Below are 20,270 nucleotides of genomic sequence, written 5' to 3' on the forward strand. Positions count from 1 at the left end.
ATGTTCCTCCATTCTTGAGACAGAAATAAGTTAATAAAAACAGGACAAAATAATAGGCTTAAAATTTAAGTGATGGCGTTCTAAAGACATAGCAGCACTACTAATAGTTTCAATTTTCCATGAGTAGCTAATATATAATTAAAGAATATGTAGGTTAAATACTAAGCTGTTAGGCTAAGCCTAAGTTAATTATATTAAATGATAGAATAATTTTATTGCATGCAAAAACTCACATTTACATCAAACTAATATGTAGAGGCTTTTTTACAGCATCTCTCTTGATGATGTCATCAATAAAACTTCCTGTTTGCTCGTTGTCCCCTGAAGTTGAAATCTTCACACAAGCTTGGAGAGTTTCCTGACCCATCCTATTCCTTAATTTTGTCATCACCCTATTCATAGTACTAAATGACCTTTCCACACGGCAAGTTGAAACTGGAATGCACAGTACACATTCAGTGAGTGTCCGTAGTGCTTTGTAGCTGATATTGGCTCTCAGAATGAATGAATGAATGAAGCAACATGAGAAGACGTATCATCTAGTAACAGTGTTGATGTTAGTAATCCCCAAAATCAAGCACCATTCTTTACAATCATTATCACTAAAATCCAGAAATTCTTTAAAACTTTCAAAATATGCTCTTAGTTATATCAGTTTTGCCTTCTCATCAAACTGTTGCTCAATTTCATCAATCATACTTTCAACAAATTTCCTTGCACTTTTCATAGCTTGAATCTGCTCCTCTACATTCATGAATAGCACACCCTTAACTTCTGTTGCATCCTCCTGCAGTTTCTCAATTTCATTAAGTGTTTCATTTTCTGCACTGTGTCCATTGCAGTCACAAAGACAGTCAATGTGTCTTAAATGTTCGAGAGTTCCAAAAACAAGTAGAGGGATTCGCTAAATTTTAAGTGACTCTCTCTACAAAACTTTACGGGAGTTTGAGACTGCATTTAACTTATCGTCTAATATCACTACACCTACAATGAAATTGGAATTCATCATTTCTAACAAGATTCCTCCAGCTAAACTTGTTAAATCCGTGCCATCCTTCTGTATATGTTCACGCTATTTGCCTAACCTACAAGTCCATTATAATGGCATGTGAACCATGGGATAGGTACTAATACATCAGATGTCAACAGCTTTGGGTATTTTTAAAAGAGGTTGCTCTAATGCATACTGAATTTCATGCAAAACATCTTCTCATTTGGAAGAACCATGAAAAAGTTTGTGTCTTGAATAACATGTAATGTGCGTTTTATAATGGTGTTTATTCCTAGAGTTAGTGGCAGCAATTGACAAAACATGTGCTCTAAAGTGAATGTATCGCAGCTTATGGCCCTTCCTCTCTGACAATTGAGCGTGGACTCCTGAGATAGAACCACTAAAATTAGTAGCACTGTCGAAAGAACAAGAAAATAATCTGCCATAAGAAAGTTTTCTTTACTTCAGTTCAGTATCAATTGCTGTAAATATGGATTCAGCTGATGTGCTTTCCAACTCAACGATACATAAAAATGTTTTCTTCATGTCAAACGATGGAGACGGTGCAACATATCAAACTACTAAAGACAATGTACTTTGGTTGGATACATTTGATTTGTCTGCCATTAATGAAAAATATTTACACTTTGAAGATGAGATACCACTTTTCACAGTTAATGTCACTTTTGAGTACTACCTTACTAATTAAAGGTTCATATTTTGTTGTGTGGGGTATTTCTTCCTTACTAAGGAAATACAGACTTAGAGTTAATGGTTACAATGCTTTGCGATTTAAATCTTTCAAGTTTCCATTTTGTTTAAATATATGTGTATGAATTGAATTGGAGCATTTAATCCCTGTAATATACAATTTTCAAGTGCAATGTCTCCTGTATGTTTTTCTGAGTTGGTGTGATTTTCTAGTTTTCCTGTGCTTCCAGTAGCTTTTCTAAATTTAGTGAAAGCTACAGAAATTAACACTCCTCCTGTTTCCTATAGAGCTTCCATATAGTTTTTTAAATGCATTTCACACAATTTGCCGAAAGCCCCACCCTGCTCGTGATCAAAGTACAACCAATTGTACTTACACTCCCATTTTTGCTGATACTTAATCTCGCATTCAATACTTCGTTTAGAATTGCAATTCATGGATGTACCAGAAATAGCACATTTATCGTTTGAAAACTGTGGAAGGGAAACTGATGACTTGGTAGACCTATGCAGTTCGTCACAATCACTAGCACATTTCAGTAGTCACACTCACCTGTCTTTTGCAATACACTGTCTTTATTAGAAAAGAAAGAAATTAAGGTTTGTTGTTTCGACATTGTGTTTTGGCACTAACACTTCTTTTTATGTTATAAACTGACGAAGACTGCACATAGTACACTACATAATCACATCACACTTCCATAGTAACTTGTCGACTGACTGTCACAACCTTACAACAGCTTCAACAATGCATTGAGTTTTTATACAACAATGAAAGCTTAGATTATACTCATAGAGCAGCATTGCCAAACGTTCCACTCCCTGAATAAAACAGGATCCTCAGTCTTTTACATTTAGTAACATTCAAAATAAGCAAGGTGGTCCACTGAAATAGCAGCGTTCTCTGTGTTCCATAACAGCCATAAACTACTCTCAACTAGAATGATCACACCATCCCCCTCCCTTTTTCCCATGTTGTGCTGAAATCACAATTTGTTTAAAGACAAATTTGTCATAAATACCAAAAATCAGGTAATGTGACTCATTTGTGGAGTGTCTGCTATGCTTACCGAAATCAGGGTCGCTGGGGAGCACACAGAGTATAATTAACTTCTTCAGCTGCTTTACCCACATTTCCTTTTTGTCTACCTCATTACTTTGTGAACAGCACACTTAACAGAGCATTCCTTTCCTGTCAATTTCCACATTCCACACGTATATAATTTTGGCCAGCCTCTGGCTGAGGCTGATTCTGTTGGTGCTGGTGAGGGCAGTCATGGGTGCCCCTGTCGTTCCCACCACTTTGCAGCATAAAAACAACTACTTGCACTGGCTGGCAGATGTTCTTGGAACTGGAAGTACAAGCAAACACAAATCTGTGGTAACTATCTGTCAATATTCATTTACGTTACACTAATATTCATTTATGTTACACTGCACTACAATACTGTATACCCTAAAAGGAGTACCGGGAACTACACTACCGGCTATTAAAATCTCTGCACCATGAAGATTATGTCCTACAGACATGAAATTTAACAGGCAGAAAGATGATGCTGTGATACGCAAATGATTAGCTTGTCACGGCATTCACACAAAGTAGGAGCCGGTGGCGACACCTACAATGTGCTGACATGAGGAACATTTCCAACCTATTTCTCATACGCAAACAGCGGTTGACCAATGTTGCCTGGTGAAACTTTTGTGATGCCTTGTGTGACGAGGAGAAAAGCATACCAAGCCTATCGCGATTGCAGTTTATCGTATCGCGACATTGCTGCTCGTGTTGGTAGAGATCCAATTACTGTTAGCAGAACCTGGAATTGCTGGGTTCAGGAGGGTAATAAGGAACATCATAGTGGACCCCAACGGACTCGTATCACTAGCAGTCGAGATGACCGGCATCTTACTCGCATGGCTGTAGCAGATCATGCAGCCACATCTCGATCCCTGAGCCAACAGATGGGGACGTTTGCAAGACAACAACCATCTGCACGAACAGTTCGACAACGTTTGTAGCAGCATCGACTATCAGCTGGGAGACTATGGCTGCAGTTACCCTTGATGCTGCATCACAGACAGGAGTGCCTGCGATGGTGTACTCAACGACGAACCTGGGTGCACGAATGGCAAAAAGTCATTTTTTCGGATGAATCCAGGTTCCGTTTACAGCATCATGATGGTCGCATCCGTGTTTGGCAACATCACTGTGAGCACACATTGGAAATGCGTATTCGTCATTGCCATACTGGCGTATCACCCGGCGTGATGGTATGCGGTGCCATTGGTCATGTCTCGGTCACCTCTTGTTCACATTGACGTTACATTTCAGACGTCTTATGACCCGTGGCTCTACCCTTCATTCGATCCCTGCGAAACCCTATATTTCAGCAGGATAATGCACGACCGCATGTTGCAGATCCTGTATGAGCCTTTCTGGATACAGAAAATGCTAGACTGCTGCTCTGGCCAGGAAATTCTCCAGATTTCTCACCAATTGAAAACGTCTGGTCAATGGTGGCTGAGCAACTGGCTCATCACAATATGCCAGTCACTACCCTCGAACTGTGGTATCGTGTTGAACTTGCATGGGCAGCTGTACCTGTACACGCCATCCAAGCTCCATTTGACTCAATGCCCAGGCATATCAAGGCCGTTATTATGGCCAGAGGTGGTTGTTCTGGGTACTCATTTCTCAGGGTCTATGCACCCAAATTGCATGAAGATGCAATCATATGTCAGTTGTAGTATAATATATTTGTCCAATGAATACCTGTTTATCTGAATTTCTTCTTGGTGTAGCCATTTTAATGGCCAGTAGTGTAGTATTATCAGCTATATTTGAGACAGTCTTTTTGTTGTGCCTATCTGCCACTCAGCATCTCCACTATATGGTGAGTTGCAACTTTCCTTTCCACAATATAATTAAAACACAGTAGCATGTAGTAGTATGCACAATGAATGAGACTCCCCCTGCGGGTCCAGGGTAAGAATAAGCCTGAGGTATTCCTGCCTGTCGTAAGAGGCGGCTAAAAGGAGTCCCTCCCCCTCAAAGGGGGGTAGTTCGCGCCTGCGTCCAGAGACAGACGGTTCAACGACTTACATTTGTGGTCATCTTGGTTTTTCGCTTATTCTGGTTTCTTCCTTCCTGTTTCCTTTCTTTGTCCTTCTCCCTCTCTCGCTGTCTTCCCTACTTTTTACCTTGCCTTGTCCTCCTTGCCTTGTCCTCCTTGCCTTGTCCTCCTTGCCTTGTCCTCCTTGCCTTGTCCTCCTTGCCTTGTCCTCCTTGCCTTGTCCTCCTTGCCTTGTCCTCCTTGCCTTGTCCTCCTTGCCTTGTCCTCCTTGCCTTGTCCTCCTTGCCTTGTCCTCCTTGCCTTGTCCTCCTTGCCTTGTCCTCCTTGCCTTGTCCTCCTTGCCTTGTCCTCCTTGCCTTGTCCTCCTTGCCTTGTCCTCCTTGCCTTCTTGTCCACCCTCTCCCTGGTCTCCCTCTCTCCCTTCTTTTTTCCTCTTCTTTCCTCCCTGTGCATGCCTGAAGGCCGACCCATGCATTTGCACGCGTTGCTGGTGACGGGGTAAAGCGTAATTCCCCACCCTGGGTAGACAAGTAGGGCCAGTGCGTACCCCATGGTAGAGACCAGGCCTGGGGAGGGTTGATTGCCTGAGCTGACACTTTCTGACCATTCCGATTGGTCCCTCCGTCCGTTTCTCGGGAGGTGTGACCTGAGGTGTAAACATTCACCTGAGGTGGGAGTACCCTCTGGGAGAGTCCCTACAAGGAAGGAGTGCGCCATCGGAGATGCTGGCAATCATGGGGCATACAAACACAATGGATTTTCCTCCTCCTCCTCCTCCTCCTCCTCTTCCTCTCTCGACTTCTGCCCAAAAAACAGAAACTTTACCAGCCACCAGTGACAAATGTACTACAGCCTGCCCCAAAGTTCCTCGTAGTTTCTACATCTGAGGATGGAAAGGATTTTTCATCTGTCAACCCTTTGGTTATTCAGAAGGGCATAGATGCCATAGCTGGATCTGTCAAGTCTTGTACCAGGATGCGTAACGGTATCTTGTTGTTGGACTCCTTCGGGCCACACTCCTGTAAACGTTCCCTGTCCAGGTGGAGGCTCACCGCACTTTGAATTGGTCACGTGGTGTGGTATCTAATAGATCACACGGTGGATTGACGAGAAGATTCAGTCTGTCCTCGCTGAGCAGGGCGTGACGGCTGTCCACAGGGTCATGAAAAAGGTCTACAATGACCTTGTACCGACCTTGACCCGGACATGTTTTTTGACCTTTGATAGTGTTCAGCTGCTTTTGCACATCAAAGCGGGCTGTGAGGTTATTTGTGTTCGCTCCTAAGTCTCGACACCTACACGCTGCTACCAGTATCAGCATTTTAAGCACACCCGCCAGTCTTGTTCTAATGCGGCTAAATGCATCACTCGTGGCAGGGACGCCCATGAAGGCGACTGTCGGCCTCAGTCTCCTTGTTGCGTGAACTATCAGCATGGCCATGCAGTGCCCTCTCGCAACTGCCCCCATGTAAAAGGATAACGCTGTATACAGGAAATTCGGGTCAAAGAGAAAGTGTCCACCTCAGCTGCTCGCAAGCTGTTTCCTAGTAGGAAGCCCACGCTGCTCCCAGTGGGGAAATACAGTACTGTCCTCGCCTCTCCTCAGACTACCAAGGAGGTGTCGATGCAGACATGCAATCTGACCTTTAGCGCTATGGTTGTCCGTTTGGCCATGCTAAGATCGCCTGGTCAACGTCTCCTCTTCATCCTGTCACCCCTAGCCCACAAACACCTTCATCAGCTTCTGCCAAGACTAAGACCCAGAAGTCAGATTCACGGGCCTTCAAGAAGGAACCGTCCCGTGAAGACTTCTTACATACACCCAGCCATCGACCAGTACTTCACTTCCTATGAGCCCTCTTGTAAGGTCGTTTGGTCAAAGTTCTCCTTCTCTGCCCCTGTGCGTTTCTTCTCCTGTGCCACACAGCAGTTGCCGCCCCAGGCAGTCATCCATTTTGCCTGGCCACACCGCGGGTAGCCGGACATGTGGTTCACCAGCGGAGGAAGCTCCCACTCCCGACCAACTTAACATGGTAGTTGACGAACCTATTGAAAACATTGATGATGATGCTCTGCCTATTGATAGCGGGAGCAGTGCTCGCTCGAAGCCAGGCCCTTGGCGGCCTCAGAGGGGACCCCTTCTTGCTTCTCCTTTTCCTTTTTCTTCTCACAATGGCACTTCTTCATTGGAATTTTCGTGACATTCGATCCAATGCTTGCACTGTCAGCTTGTAGTAGCTCTCCAGGAAAACGTCTTTTAAGTACTTTTTCCCCACGATTCATACATTTAATATTAAAATAAAAAATTTAATGCATACACAGAACTGACTTCAGCAATATCTTCAGGACCTGTACACAATATGTAACTGACTGTGGACATAATTTTCCAATGTTAACAAACATATCAGTTGGCAACAGAGTGAAGAAAATCTGTTGTTACTCCCATTTTCCACGATTATAAGTGATGTATAACTTACAGAATAGTTGTTGTTTTTAACATTGTGCTAACTGAAGACTAATGTGTGTTCCATCAAATTAAAATGGTCAAAAGTCAAACACGGATTGGTATAAATAAAAATACATATTAAGCAGCTAGTAGTTATAATTCTTAAAGTAATTTCATCAGTTTATGAGCCCATTACCTTCCACGAGTTCAATGAGCACTGTCGGACATCATCTCCCAATCTTCCTAACATCACCACTTATCATAGGTTTAAGGAAAAATTAAGATGCCACAAAAACTTTGCAAAAAACTTCATCCGTTACATACGATACAGCCTGTAACTGAAAAAGCACGTAACGTAAATGTTCTAGAGAAACAAAATACCTAAATTACAAACACAATAAGTACCACAATGATCTTCAGTGCTTACATTAAAGAAGTAAGAAAAGGTGCAGCTCTAATCCCTAGAAACATTTTGGCAATCATTAAACAAAAAACACATATCGATACACTGTACAATACAACTCTCAATCAGATTCTGGATTTTGTTGCTTGGGGTCCTGCTGCTTGGTCTTTGAAAAAGTAATGGAATCAAAGTGTCAATCCTAGAAACTCGGCAGACTTTTGGCAGAACTTTAAAAGAATCACGAGCCAAAACTGGAAAGACGACCCACAGAGAGTCATGAAGGGAAAGAAGGCATCTGTTCTTCAAAAACTTACTAAAGTGGTATACTCACACCCATAATGTGAAAATTTCAACAAAGTTAAAGAAGGAACTGCACAAGCACAGACTAGTGAACTTTTTAACAAACACAATCTACAGCTTACTACAATGATCAAACTAACTACATAACAGAGATGATGTTACTTACCAAACGAAAGTGCTGGCAGGTCAATAGTTGCGAAAGCAAGAATTTTGTGCGTATGTTTGTGTTTGTGTGTCTATCAACCTGCCAGCGCTTTCGTTTGGTAAGTCACATTATCTTCGTTTTTAGATATATTTTTCCCACCTGGAATGTTTCCCTCTATTATATTCATAACTACATAACAGATATCATCTCAGCGGAATAGGGAATAACACAGTGTACCTGGTGTGGATGGAGCCACACCTCAGCACAACTCAAAATTCTGCAGTCAGGTTACTAATAAATCCCTTACCAACAAAGGAACAAACCAGTAGACATTTTGCTAAATCACAGAATCCAAAAAAGCTGTCTAATCCAATAGATCATATGTTTATTTCTCAATATGATTATAAAGGTGGCAAATGGGAGCGAAAGGCTATTCACAATTTGTACAGAAACCAGATGGGAATTATAAGAGTTGAGGAGCACAAAAGGGAACCAGTGTTTGGGAAGGGAGTGAGACAGGGTTGTAGCCTCTCGCTGATGTTATTCAATCTGTATATTGAGCAAGCAGTGAAGGAAACAAAAGAAAAATTCGGAGTATGAAATTCTAGGGAGAAGAAATAAAAACTTTGAGGTTCACCAATGACATTGTAATTCTGTCAGACAGCAAAGGACTTGGAAGAGCAGTTGAACAGAATGGACAGTGTCTTGAGAGGAGGGTATAAGATGAACATCAACAAAAGCAAAACGAGGGTAATGGAATGTAGTTGAATTAAATCGGGTGATGCTGAGGAATTAGATTAGGAAATGAGCCACTTAGTAGCAGTAAAGGAGTTTTGCTATTTGGGGAGCAAAGTAACTGATGGTCGAAGTAGAGAGGATATAAAATGTAGACTGGCAATGGCAAGGAAAGCGTTTCTGAAGAAGAGAAATTTGTTAACATTAAGTATAAATTTGTCAGGAAGTCGTATCTGAAAGTATTGTATCCATTGTAGCCATGTATGTAAGTGAAACCTGGACAATAGTTTGGACAAGAAGAGAATAGAAGCTTTTGAAATGTGGTGCTACAGAAGAATGCTGAAGATCAGATGGGTAGATCACATAACTAATGAGGAGGTATTGAATAGAATTGGGGAGAAAAGGAGCTTGTGGCACAACTTGACTAGAAGAAGGGATCAGTTGGTAGGCATGTTCTGAGGCATCAAGGGATCACCAATTTAGTATTGGAGGGCAGCATGGAGGGTAAAAATTATAGACGGAGACCAAGAGGGGAATACCCTAAGCAGATTCAGAAGGATGTAGGCTGCAGTACATACTGGGAGATGATTCAGCTTGCACAGGATAGAGTAGCATGGAGAGCTGCATCAAACTAGTCTCAGGACTAGACCACAACAACAGATGACTATGGCCTCCTCATGTCTTGCTGCTACCAATGAAATTGTATCAACCAAGACAAATAGATAAATTAAAATACTAGAAGTGTAGATGGCAAAAGGTGAATAAGGGTAAAATTGGCTGACTAACCTTTAGGTGAGACAAAGGCAAGTTGTCATAAATGCTGCTGCTTAGCAGACAATGCCAACAACTATACAATCAGTGTATGCTACTGAACAGGCCGCAGCCAGGAAAGTCACACACAGTTCGTGAGTACACATTAATGTTTTGCGTCTCAGCATTTCTTCATACTAATTACTACTTCCTTCACTCCGGTTTTAGTTTTCTACATTTTTCATTTTCTGACCTGTCTATTTTCCACTGTCCCCGTCCTTGTCCATCTGCTATTGTTATATACAATGCACTCAGTTTTTTGCTCTTATTAACTCATGTGCACTAACCTCTTTCTTGCCGCTTACTCTGTGTTCCACCTCAAAGTTCTCAGGTTTTTGAATCTCGTCCAGTACAGCCCCAAACAGTCAGTCTTCCCTTCTCATCCTGTCTGGTAAGTCTTCCCTAACCCAAGGCTCTAGGTGACTTTTCCAAACTCTATCCCTTTTCCTAAACTTCTCCAGTTCCTTTCCCTTCATCCCTTTCCCTTCATCCCTCTTCCTTCTCTTTCAGCCCTTCTCTTTCAACCCTTCTGAGGATGGAAGCAGTGGCTCCAAAAGTGTGTGTATGTGTGTGACCCCTCCTGCCCCGCTGAGTATGTTTCCATTAGATAGATGAAAAATCTAAAGTGTCACACTATCACAAACTCTGTTGCAGGCTGCCATACATGCTGTGGTGGGAGGCATACTTAAGATAGTGACAATAGACACGGGTGATGCAGCAAGTGTTATTTCCCAAGGCCTCTTTAAAAAAGTGTCATCTGATTAACCTGCCTAATTTATGGCAGGATTTTAGTAGCTATAGCATAGCACACAATCTCAGATAATTAAATGGCAGACCTGTGTTCTGCTGGTGATAGGGAATGTAGCAATGATAGGCATGTTGCTCATAATAAAGGCATTAATCATGGACTGCCTAATAGATGTTCATTTGTCTTGTGAGAAGAAGGCTATAGTAGATGCCTACATGGAGGAAATTCTATATTAGTTTCACAAATGAAACTGTGCTTTACATCTCATTGGGATGAAAATTGCCAGGTGATAAAATCAGTTTGTCGACAGATAAAAAAACAAATCTTGACACTAGCATACCAAAATACTCACTGGACTGAATACTGAACAGAACATTAAATTGAAGTTATGAGAATCTCAGTGTTTAACTAAAATTCAGAGAAAAGGTTTAGTTAATATTTCAGGGAAATGAGCTGAGATATTTGGAGAAAAAGCTAGTTTTATCAGAATATTCTAGCACATGAACCATTATGTCTGCCTTTCTGCCCATTCCTTGTTTGAAATGGACAGCTGTAGTGAAAGAGGTACACATGATGGTATATTGGGAAGCAATTGGGCCATAAAACAGCCCAATCTGTAACCTCTTGTTAGCTGCAGCTAAGGCTGTGAGAAGTATTAGGCTGGTGTTGCCCCTGAGGGAAATTAATAAAGTGGTAATCCTGTGTGAATCTGACCAGAAAATTTTAAATGAACAAATCCAGGGGATCCAAGCAATCAAGTACTTCATTTCCATTAATTTGAGTTTGTCATACTCGCAGATACTTCTAGAAAGACCATGCTTTTATCTTTACAGGTCATACCTAGCAGTTTAGAATGATATCATTTACTCTCAATGTGAGTGGTGGTTTGATTACAGCACCAATGGATTATTTATTAGGCCTGCAATTACTAAAAGAATTACTTTATTTGTGGATGATTTGTTGACTGCCACACTAACATTGGAAGAGCATGAGGAAATGGTAGAGAAAGTTCTATATCAATTTCAGCAACATGATGTTACAGGCAATTTCAAAAAATGAAATTTTGTGGTGAGAAAAATGAATTTCTTGGAGCACATTATTATGCCTTAAAGTGTCCTCACTGACAACAAAAATACAACCATTTCATTACTTTCCAGTATCCCAGACAGAGGCAATTAAAAGTACCTTTAGATTTATCCTACTTCTAGTGTAACTTCATTCCAGACCAATTATTAAATGCAGAACTATTACTGAACTTTCTACACAAACAGATATCGTAGATTTGGTCAGAAGTATGCCAATCTGCTTTCAGTAAAATCAAAAATGCACTAGCTAATTCACAATAATTGTACCATCTGGATATGTACCAGGTTGGGAGCTTCTCTCTTCCAAATCAGAGGCATTTACAGTACATGAATTGTCTGTGCCATACTCTTTGCTAGTGAGCCTACACGGCCACTGGGTTAGAAGTTCTCACAATTATATGCACTTTTGGGAAATTCCATCACTGTTTTGTTGGTAATCACACCAAAGTATACTGTGATAACCAGCTTTTAAGCTTCCTTCTCATTTGAAAATTACTGCATGCAACACTGGTTCAGTTCTACAATACGGTTTTGAAATAGTTTACGTAAAGGGAGAGAATGATGTAGTAACTGGGGATCTGAGGGATAAAGTACTAAATATAAAGTCTTACTGATGCAAGATAACATTTCTCAACTGCATTAAATATCTTTAGTTACGTGTCTCATCTCCGTGACAGAGATCCCAGGTGGAGAGAAATCTGAATACAATTTACAATTTACCCTTAACCCACCTGAGGCACTAGTTACATACTGTGTGCTTCACAATAGTGTATTACATTATTGCTGTCACATGAGGTATGATAACTGGTAAAAGCTAAGCTTGTGCACCCATAGAGCACTGGGGATCCTGGAGTGGCTAAATGTGCTGAGAAAATCAATGACTATTGCTATTTTCCTTTCCTCCAAAGCAGCATGTGATGGATTATCCAGAAATGCCTAGTCTGTCACAATGTTGAATCTTTGAACCATGGTTCCAAAGGTGAGCTACACCTAATCATTACCAAGAAACCCCTGCAAATACTTGCGATTCACTTAAGGTGGTCCCCTTTCCTGGTGCTGTGCGCGTGTTAAACACATTGTTGGAATATGAGAGCTACCTTCCAAATATGTCAACTTACATATCTTGAAAAGTGCCACTAGTGCAGTGACAATATGACAGGCGATTAAAATTTACAGTCCACATGTTGGGAATCAAGAAGTAATCATTTCTGATAATGGACAAAACTTTACTAGTGTAAAATGTAAAAAGTTCCTGCATGTTTATGATATTGAACAGATCCTAATATCAAGTTACCGTCCTGAACGTAAACCAGGAGAAAGAGAGCTTTGAGAGTTGGACAGATTAATGAGAACTTCTGCTTTAAACAACAAATTTTAGCCAAATTACTTCGCATTATTTTAAGGATTTTTAATAATCTACTTCATACCTGCTCCTCTGTTTGTCTCAACCTCTTCACCCTCTGCTCTATGTATGTGGCACTATCCTCACCTGCACAAAGAACATTATGTATAAGAACAGATGTATGTAGAATAGCTAAAATGTGGACAGAAACAGATGAGAACATTTCTGAAATAAATTTATTGGGAGAAATGACTTTTACTTGGGTAGCTCAGTCAACAGAGCATATGCAAGCTAAAGGCAAAGGTTCACAGTGCAAGTTGGAGAGCTCCGCACAGTTGTAATCCGCCAGCAATTTTCATATCACAGCACACACTACTGGAGAGTGAAATACTCACTATGGGGACATTTATCATAGCTTCCTAAGCCACAGGTGTTGAACACTTATCACAAGTCAACAAAAATTTGAATCTGAGTAGTAATTTTTGTAAAACCTATGACATAACTCTGAATATCTATCAGAGTTGTTTACAATTAACAAAGAGATGTAAATTAGTATAATGTTACTACCTAGCCAGTGTTTCAAGCACCGGATCTGCGGACGGCCACGTTTGCTCGTTCTGATGCCAGCAGCTTGCAGTGTCGCCTCGTCCAAAACACTGCTGGTATTTGCTATAAGACAAAGGCACATTCTGCATAAATGTTCTTTATAGTAGTGTACTGTTACTTAGTTATGAGTTTATTTATGATAAAAATAAAAAATGTAAATTAATTCAGATGTATAACAAACAATTCTGAAAAATAAAAGTAATGCACCTGTAACACAGCTGATGTGTCAAAAAACCAAATAGGTAACTGAAATGTGATTCAAATGTAATTACATTTTAAATAATAAAACCTTAAAAGCACAGTTGAGATAAAGAACATGTTATGTGACACTATTTGCTAGTATTCACTGTTTTAATTTTAGAAAGTTGCCTGTATTAATAATTACTAGGACTCTCTGTTCTAGTGTGTGCTTGTCTTTGGTAATGGGGTGGTGAAGGGGAGGAGGATGGCGTGGAGGTGGGGGGCTGGAAAGTCAACTGTCAGATTTCAGTCACAACAGACATGCCTACTGAACTTTAAACTGTTAAAACTCCTTAGTTGCTCAAGAAGAGACCAAAAGCACCAGCTTCAAATATTTTCTGATTAAGCAGCCCACAATCTAACAAAACTAAAGAGAGAAAAAAATGCTGAGTAGTCCACTATGCCTCACTAATGAACATATTAGTGAATAAACCATTTAAAATGTGCCCTGCAGGAATTCCACCCCAGAAGAGTGTCTTGTCAATATACAGAAAAGTGCAAAGAGTCATCAGAAAAAAGAGCAAGATACCAAATGGGGAACAAATAAGTATAACATAGAACTAGAAGAGACTTTTCCCAACATGAAACACATGTGATAAAGAGGCAGAGGGGATGCAGGGCGGTTGAAGGATGTCATGGAGTGGGAATCTCATGGAAGTGGAGGAAACCAAGAAGAGATATAGGTGATAAATCTCATGCTGTAGAGAAAGTTGTTTTACAGTTGTGGTTCTTAGATGTTGTACACATTGAAATCAAAAAATAGATGCACCAGACACTCATTCTAATGTGAAGTTTAGTGGTCATTATGCACCCACAGAAAGCTAAACATTGGTTGTAAGCCAACTGGAGTGAGATACGGGCTACCAGATCTATTTGAAGGACACAAACTGACATTGGGTCTGGGGGATGAATTGAAGAGTTGAGTAAAAATAGTTATTCCTCATGTCCAGGCATTAATAGACAGGACGAGCCTACCTTCAGAAAGTATCGGACTCAACAGCGAAATTCCTGTCTTGAATAATTTTCTTTGACAAGTAGTACATTCCTCAGGTGTCTTCCATACAAAATGACCTTATTTCATGGTCTATTTGATTCTCTCCTTGTGTAGAATATAAAATGAAATATGGTTCAGGGGTATAGCAGATACGTTAAGTATGCATACATAACAAAGCTGGGACTGCAGAGCTAGTTATGTGGAATTGGAACAGACAAGAAAGCATGGTCTGTTCCCCACAGTCTAAATTAATAAACCTACTTTAAAATATGTATTACATAAGGAATCATGATTCAAGTCATAAGTATGACATCCATGTAAGCTTATAATCAAACTCTCAGCCCAGTAACATCATGGATTCTAAAAATTCAGAAAAGTCAATGTTAAGTCAAAGACATCAGACAAACTGCATGAAACAAAAAATGAAAATAAAAACAGCTCCATTTGCAAAGTGAAAGTAGGTGAAAGTAACAAAGATTGGTGACATTCATGTGAATGTTCCATCTTCCATATCAGACTAATTAAACACTAGGTTAATTATACAGAAATGAGGAAAAGTTGTGTATACTTTTAACTCACAGAAGCATATACTGCAAAACGTTGGTCAGACTTACAGCAGCTTCAGAATAGGATACAAGTACTATGTGTGGAGTACTTGAATGAATCTAGTTTAAGGTGCTCATCTCTAAGGCCTTGACCACAATAATGGAGGCATGCAGAATATTTTACAGAGCTACAGGTGGGTGGGAAGGAGAGGTCCAATTTTAAATGGATATATTTACTAACAAAGAAACATGACTCACTGCTCAGAGAATAGGGCAAATGGACGTACTGTAGTGAAGAACAATGAGTTAGCCTTTAGTTTTAATGCACAAAAATTAGCCACATACAGAATGTCACATACAAACACACAAATGGAGCATTTGAACTCTACAAAACACATGGAGTGGAAGATTCTATACATCCATCTTCTCACAGATGGTTGTGGGCCTTGGCTTTTCAGTACGGACTTTCCAATCTGTACAATTGAACAGCCAGCAGGTGATGTTTCAAGTGATCACTGTATTAAAAATCTACAGGTGCTAGTCATTGAATATTGACCTTTGTTCAGACTGGATCAGACGTGGGAATCTTACAACAGATTGTGCACAGGGGCTGAAGATGGCACAATATATAACCAAAACAGTATTCTTAGTAAAATAACAATTTGGAAATTTAGATGGCTAACAGGTGTTCAATTTGACACTCTGTACCTGGAGAAAAATGTTATTTCAAAATTGTACAGATGCCACACTGCAGATACAAGTGTTGAAAATCACAGCAGGGGAACAGTGTTTGAGAAGAGTGAGAGCCACAATGCTATTCAGCCTGTACATTGAACAAGATGTTTAAAAAAGAAGATGAAAGGAAAACATTGAGGTTTTTGAATGAATTTTAATTCCGTGACAGATGGAAAATCACTTGGGAGTGCAGTTAAATAAATCGCTTGGAAGAGATTGTAAGATGAACAACAAAAGCAAAACAAATGTATTGGAAAGTAGTCTAATTAAATCAAGTGATTCTGAGTGAATTAGATCATGGAATTAGACACATGAAGCAAGACATTATTGTATAACAGGATGCCATAAATATATGTGGTATTCTCCCTTGGTTTAAACTAAGGGATTAGGTATTTTATCTAAAGATTTACAGTACAAGTTTTCTCTTATCAAATTTGTTGTACATGATCCAGAAGAGTTCATCAGTCTTCTGAGTGGTTTGTTGTGGCCCATCCTGAACTGCTCTCCTATCCCAACTACTTCACCTCGCAGTGTAACACACTCAATTATTTTCGGGACTACTCTAATCTCTCCCTTCTCCTGAAGTAGTTTTCTCTGTAGCTCCCCCAGGTATGATGGAAGATACTCTTCGCTCTCTTAACATGTGGCCTGTCATTTTGTCCCTTCTTGTCACTGTTTCTGTGGTGAAACTCTTTGTTTCTAATAATTGAGGGCCACTGAATTTTCAACATTCTTATGTAGAATCATACCTCTAACACTTTTATTATGTCCTTTTCTGGTTTTCCCACAATACATAATTGACTTCTATACAATTGTGTGGTCCTTTCAAATTTACAATGCTCCCCCACCCCCTCACAACCACCCTGACCCCTATGCCCCCCAGTCTTTTAGGACATATGAAGGAATGTTAACTGTGCCTCCAGCATTATTTGATTGCACATCTCCCAATACTTTGTTTAACTCTTAATCTTCATTGGATAACCAATGCCTTCTAACTCCTCTTCTATCATGTCATCAGGCAAATTTTACTCCACATAGATGCCTTAATGTACACTTTCCACCTGTCAGCTCAATACTCTGTGTTCAACAGTGGAACTACTTTTGCACTCTTAATATTTGTTCCTTTTGGTTTTATTTTCACCAAAGGTTGCCTTGACTTTTTTATATGCTCAGTAGTCCTACTAACGACTACTTCACTTTTGATTTCTTCACGTTTTTTCTGCAGTCATTTCACTTTGGCTCCTCTGCTTTCCTATTTATTTTACACTTAAATGACTTATAATGGTGTATTCCTATTTCTTACTGCACGTTTTTGTATTTCCTTACTTAACAAATAAATTTCAGTATTTCCTCTGTAACACAATGTTCCTTTAGTCACCTTTGCATACTTACATTTGGTGGTTCAACTTCCGTGATTATCGTTTTCAGATAAATCCCTTCCTCTTCAACTGACTTGCCTGTTGCAGTATTCATTACCACAGTATTTACTGCTTCAGAGAACTTCAAACACACACACAATTCTTCCAAGTACCCCACTTCCTTAATCACCAATAGTTCTGGATAAATCTCGTAAGTTTCAGTCTGTTCTTCATCATTACTAACATCATTACTAAATTGTGATATGACTCTATATCTGCTCCCGGCTACACCTTGCAATCCAATATCAGATTTTGAAAAAGGTCTCAAAATGATGTAGAGTCGTGAGAAGATTCTAGATGGATTACAACTTTTCGAAATGCACCTCCTCCTCTATTAATTTTCGAATAGTATATTCATAATTAATAATAAACTTGTAGAACAATTGAATCTGTGTTTTTTACTTTGTCACTCACACTGCCAAGTTCATACTGTTCTACAATTCTGTCTTCTATTAAATCTCCTACTACAGCATTCCAATCACTCACGGTTATTAGATTTCCATACTCCTTTCATAAACATTTTGTCATATACTTACAATCTGATAAAGAGAGAGTGAGACATTGGCAGATATACGTGAACCATTAGTGTTTTTTTTCCCCCTGTCAATTCTGATGAGCATAATCTTATTACTGAACTGCCCACTGTATTTACCCGCACAGATCCACACCCAAAATCTGGGTAAGCAGTTGTAATGTGCATCACCCCCTGCGGGTCCGGGGTAAGAATAGGCCCGAGGTATTCCTGCCTGTCGTACGAGGCGACTAAAAGGAGTTTCAACTGTTTTGGCCTTCCATGTGTTGGTCCCCCTTGGGGTTTGACCTCCATTTTTCTAAATTCTACGGAAGTACGAGCCTTTTGGGGAAGGACACCTTACGTGGTGTACCACTGGTCCTAAGTGCACTAAGACCTTGTACCGGCATTGTAACCATACCCACTATTCCTCAAATTGGGCCTAAACGCCTGATGAGTTGTCCAAGTTACGCCCATAGTGCATCTCCAACTGCCCCAGCGATCATGATGGACTTTCCATGGCACCAGAAATCCAGCACGGTAGCCAGCCTGTTGTGGTGGGGTCGTCATGTACCCTCTTGGTTGTAGCCCCCTGACAACACAGGGATCGTACTGCCGATACCTGAGCTGCTTCCTCCCCACGTCGGCCAAGGAGTAGATGACCATCTCCTTGGGGCATCAGGACTCCCGGCAATGGTCATCCTGCCAGGAGGCCCTTGCTGCGGCTGGGTGGCGCCCGTGGGGAGAGCCCCTGGTCGGAGTGGGTGGTATCGGGGCGGACGTTTCGCAGATGAAACGTCAACACATATCAGGTCGCTCTGCGGCCGAGTCTTTCAAAAGAAAAGGTACCGTTTCTAGTCCTGGTTCTCCTGCCCTTTCCCCCTTGACCACTCCATGGGAGGATGGACAGGCCCGCCGGCTTGGGGCGAAGTACCTTCCCCGCTATTTGGTCTGTTCTCGAACCGATGGGGGGACATTCGCCACCTCCAAGCCCATGTTCTTTGTTCAGCACATTGAGGACATCTTCGGGGAAATCGAGGCTCTCAGCAAGATGCGTTCAGGGTCCGTACTTACCAAGACCACCTCCGCCACGCAGTCGGCGGCGCTCCAGGCGTGCGACCGCCTAGGGGACATCCCAGTATCCATTGTCCCACATCTAGCACTAAATAGGACGCAGGGGGTTATTTTTCATTGTGACCTCCTGCTACAATCTGATGAGGAGCTCAGGGCCAACCTGGAGCGCCGAGGCGTGCGTTTCGTCCGGCGAGTCCAGCGCGGCCCCAAAGACCGTCGCATCGACATCGGGGCCTTCATCCTCGCCTTCGAGGGGGACGTTCTCCCGGAGAAGGTAAAGGTGATGTGCTACCGGTGTGACGTGTGACCGTACGTCGCGCCTCCTATGCGCTGTTTTAGGTATTTGCGCTTTGGGCACATGTCGTCACGGTGTGAGGCTGAGCCCCTTTGTGGCGATTGTGGATGTCCTCTTCGTGAGGAACATACATGCACCCCACCACCTCGGTGCATTAATTGTCCTGGCGTCCACTCGCCTAGATCCTCAGACTGCCCCGCCTATCAGAAGGAGAAGAAGATACAAGAAATCATAACTTTGGATCGGCTCTCTTATTCTGAGGCCAGGAAGAAGTATGACCGCCTTCATCCCGTGCCATTGACCACTTCGTTTGCCTCAGTTGTGTCCACTCCTTCCGTGGTATCCTCACCCCTATCCTGTCCCCCCTCCGCCTCCTCCGCCCATCAGGGGGCTCTGCCCCCGCCTCCCAAATCCCTCCCTTCCAAATCCTCCTCCCCTGTGGCCCCCACCCCATCTGCCCCAGGGGCCACCCTTCCTCCTCCCCCCACGCCACCTGAGAAGCGATCCTCTTCTCAGGCGTCCATCGGGGAAATGTTCCGGACCCCAGCTTCCGAGGTCCGGCGTTCCAAAACGGACCCCGTGCGTGAGGACCTTCTTCGGGTCCAGCCCACCATCCCTGTGCCTCCTCGGCCTTCCAAGAAGGCCTCAAACAAGTAGTCTCTATCCCCCTCTCCACCCCGCTGCGTTTCGTCTGATGCTTCATCCGTGAGTCGCTGCTCCCGGCCGTCCTCAGTTTCGCCGGGACGCTCTGCTGCCAGACGCTCCGCCGGCCTTTTGTCGGCAAATGATGCTGCCCCTTCTACACAACCAGGGACAGTGGTCGCAGCTGGTGACGAGTCGATGGAACCGGATCCGCCTCCCATCGGTTGTAGCGTTGTTCCCTCGCAACCTGGCCCTCCGCGGCCATCGAGGTGACCAGCTCTTCCCCCGTCTTGTTCCCCCAACTTTTTGACTAGCGATGGCGTTGTTTCATTGGAACATAAGAGGTATTCGATCTAATTGCGAGGAATTACAACTGCTCCTCCGCCTGCACTGTCCGCTCGTCCTTGGTCTCCAGGAAAC

At 41.9% G+C, this 20,270-nt stretch overlaps 1 protein-coding gene across 1 annotated transcript in view; it reads right to left on the reverse strand.

Moving 5' to 3' along the window:
- LOC124722788 overlaps positions 1–20,270 on the reverse strand; it is a 95,815-nt gene that overhangs the window by 30,782 nt on the left and 44,763 nt on the right. The window contains exon 2 of the mRNA XM_047247924.1: positions 662–827. Within this exon, the coding sequence (XP_047103880.1) occupies positions 662–827 (166 nt within the window). The remainder of the gene's footprint in view (positions 1–661; positions 828–20,270) is intronic.

The sequence above is a fragment of the Schistocerca piceifrons genome, chromosome X, assembly GCF_021461385.2.
Source record: "Schistocerca piceifrons isolate TAMUIC-IGC-003096 chromosome X, iqSchPice1.1, whole genome shotgun sequence".
NCBI classification, from domain to species: domain Eukaryota; kingdom Metazoa; phylum Arthropoda; class Insecta; order Orthoptera; family Acrididae; genus Schistocerca; species Schistocerca piceifrons.